At 68.3% G+C, this 3,084-nt stretch overlaps 1 protein-coding gene across 1 annotated transcript in view; it reads left to right on the forward strand.

Annotated features, from left to right (window-relative positions):
- Positions 1–2,302, forward strand: part of THOP1 (thimet oligopeptidase 1) — a gene marked incomplete at its 5' end in the record, with an annotated part of 6,679 nt that extends 4,377 nt beyond the window's left edge. Inside the window, 5 exons of the mRNA XM_015826197.1 lie at positions 7–189; positions 297–483; positions 991–1,119; positions 1,769–1,905; positions 1,991–2,302. Coding sequence (XP_015681683.1) covers positions 7–189; positions 297–483; positions 991–1,119; positions 1,769–1,905; positions 1,991–2,149 — 795 coding nt within the window. The remainder of the gene's footprint in view (positions 1–6; positions 190–296; positions 484–990; positions 1,120–1,768; positions 1,906–1,990) is intronic.
- Between the last annotated feature and the right edge of the window lie 782 nt (positions 2,303–3,084).

The raw sequence follows: 3,084 nt of genomic DNA on the forward strand, positions 1-3,084 counted from the left end.
GGGCACGCGGCCTGCTTCGGGCTGCAGCCTGGCTGCCTGTTGTCGGACGGCAGCCGCCAGACGGCCGTGGCTGCCATGGTGGCCAACTTCACCAAGCCGACGCAGGAGGCCCCTTCCCTGCTGCAGCACGATGAGGTGGAGACCTACTTCCACGAGTTCGGCCACGTCATGCACCAGCTGTGCTCCCAGGTGAGGCGGGAGCCGGAGGGGAGAGTCCCCCGGCCACGAGGAAGGAGAGGGGGGGCAGGGAGTGCCCTTGCGGAGGGGCCGCCGGTCCTGACCCCCTCCCCCCGCAGGCCGACTTCGCCATGTTCAGCGGGACCCACGTGGAGCGAGACTTCGTGGAGGCCCCCTCCCAGATGCTGGAGAACTGGGTGTGGGAGAAGGGGCCCCTGCAGCGCATGTCCAGGCACTACAAGACGGGCGAGCGGATCCCCTCCGAGCTGCTGGAGAAGCTGATCCGCTCCCGCCAGGCCAACACAGGTGAGCCGCACCCTGGCAGCCGGAGGGAGGGGAGACGAGGTGGGTCTCCGGGGGAAGGAGCCCACTCCCACGGGGGAGTCTGCTCTCCGCTTGGGCAGCTCTCCCCCGGGGCCCCGGGGCCCCGGGCGGTGCTGCTTTGGAGGGAGGGACAGATAGCAGCAGGGGGGCTGAATTGGGCCCCACCCTTCCCAGGCTGGGAGGCAGTCTGGGCCGAGAGACCCCGATGGGCAGAAGTCGCCCAACCTGAGCTCGTGTCCTGTCCAGCCAATACACTGCCTGAGGGGGTCCGCGAAGACCCCTCCTCCCCAGCCATCCTGCAGGGACGGTTCTCCTGGGGCCAGGCGAGGTATCAGGGCCCCTGTGGGGTCTGCCTGTCCCACGGGGCACGGCCTCCCCGGCAGGGAGTGAACCCGCCCCTGCTGGCCCAGGGGCGGCCCAGGGACCGGCTGGGGAGCCTCGGAGGGGAGCCCTGCGACCCACGCCCGTCTCTCCCCCTGGGCTCCTCAGGGCTCTTCAACCTGCGCCAGGTCGTTTTGGCCAAGCTCGACCAGGCCCTGCACAAGCAGACGAAAGCAGACCCTGCCCAGGAATACGCCCGGCTCAGCGAGGAGATCCTGGGCATCCCAGCCACCCCAGGTGACGGGCAGGGAGGCCGCGTGGGAGGGGCAGCCTGGCATCCCGAGAGCGTCCCCCCCTCCCCTCGTCCTCTCGACCCCCGCTTTGGGGTCTTGGGAAGCAGGGCGGCTGGCAGGCGGCTGCCCAGCACGAAGCATCGGCCCTGCCCAAGAGGGGAATTTGGCCCTGGGAAGCAAAGCAAAGCGCCTGCCTGAGGCCTGGCCGCCTTCAGCAGCAGCTCTGCCAGCCAAGGCCTTGCCGGCCTCTAAGGACTGGAGATGGAAGACGGGGCGCTCGTCAGGGTACCCCAAAATCCACGCAGGGAGCAGCCACCTTCCTTCGTGGACCAGGCCAGAGTTTTCTGGGGATGGCCCGTCCTCTCCTCACGGAGGCACAGCCGGGCTTATCCATGGGGGGGGGGCACATTTTTGGCCAGGAGGTCCAGTTTGTGAGGGATCTCACTGGGTGCCCCCCCCCCCCCGCCAAAGCCAGCCCCTTGGGTTCCCAGGGGGAGAGCCAGGGGGAGGAAGTGGCTCAAAGCCGGCCCTGGAAGGGCTTTAAGGGAGCCCCCAAGCGCGCAGCCTCAGGTGGAGGGGTCGGCCGCCTTCCCCCCCGCCCCAGTTGCAGCCGGGCCCGATGCCGCCCTCTCCTGAGGCCTCCTCTCCCTCAGGCACCAACATGCCGGCCACATTCGGCCACTTAGCAGGAGGCTACGACGCCCAGTACTACGGCTACCTCTGGAGCGAGGTCTACTCCATGGACATGTTCTACACCCGCTTCAAGCAGGAGGGGGTCATGAGCTCCAAGGTACGGGCCCTCCCCCCCAAGCAGTGGGCCCCCTTTGCCGAGGGGGAGGACCCCCCCCAGAAAGAATCTGTCTCGCCCTTTGCAGGTGGGGCTGGACTACCGGAACTGCATCCTCCGGCCAGGCGGGTCGGTGGACGCTGCGGAGATGCTGCTGGGGTTCCTGGGAAGGGCCCCCAACCAGGACGCCTTCCTGGAGAGCAAGGGGCTGGCCGTGGCCCCCGGCTCCCTGCCCTCGGCGTGCTGAGCGCCTGCCACCCCTCCGCGAGACCGCCGTGGGCCTGGCCCTCCCCCGTGGTGCTGCCGTGGTAGATTTAGTGGTGTGCTCGGATTGAAACTGCCCCCCCTGCTCTTTTACAGGGTGGGGGGGCGGCATTATTAAACTGCTTACTCACCTTCACTCTGTGCTGGCAGTGCTAGGAAGGGCGGTGGGGAGGCGTCGGTGGGCGAGGCCTAGACGGGAGGAGTCCCCCCTCATCCGGGGAGAGCTTCTGCTCTGCCCAGGGGAGACCCGAGGCGGGGAAAGGAGAGGGCCGCAGGTGCAGTGCCCGGGGATCGTGCCCCTCTGAGCCAGGGGTCTGCCCCCACCCCAGCACAGCTGCGATTCGGCTTCCCAAGGAGGCTCTGTGGGTCCACCGGTGGGAGGGAGCCTCTCCCGGGGGGGGCGGGGGGCCTTCCGGGAGCTGGAGGCAGCCCCCACGGCCTGTGGTGCTGGCCTGGGCAGGGCCGATGTGGGCAGGGGGAGTGAGGGGCAGTCCGCAGGGGCTGGCCTTTTCCTCCTGTCTGGAGCTCCTCTGGCTGAGTCCAGCAGTTCCCATCTGTCATCGGCCGCAGATCCTGGCCAGGCCGCCTGGCGTGAGGCCGTGGTCCACCTTCTGGGCTTTCCTTACTAGGACCGATTGGTCCCCGGGGCTTCTGCCTCGGTCACGCTGGGCCTCCTCCTGCTGGGCCTTGGGGCCGTGTGAAGCCAGGCTCTGGGGGGGGGGAAAGGGGGCCCATCTTGGGGGACAGCCGGTCTTCGTTGCCTCAGCGCTGTTGCAGGAGCTGGTCCCGGGGTGTGTGTGTGTGTGTGTGTGTGTCTGGGTGGGCAGAGGCTGGTCTAGGACGGGTAGGCAACCTTGGCTCTTTTATGACTCGTGGCTCAGGAATTCTGGGAGTTGAAGTCCACGAGTCATAAAAGAG

The sequence above is a fragment of the Protobothrops mucrosquamatus genome, unplaced genomic scaffold, assembly GCF_001527695.2.
Source record: "Protobothrops mucrosquamatus isolate PMUCROS unplaced genomic scaffold, P.Mucros_1.0 scaffold2998, whole genome shotgun sequence".
Lineage (NCBI taxonomy): Eukaryota > Metazoa > Chordata > Lepidosauria > Squamata > Viperidae > Protobothrops > Protobothrops mucrosquamatus.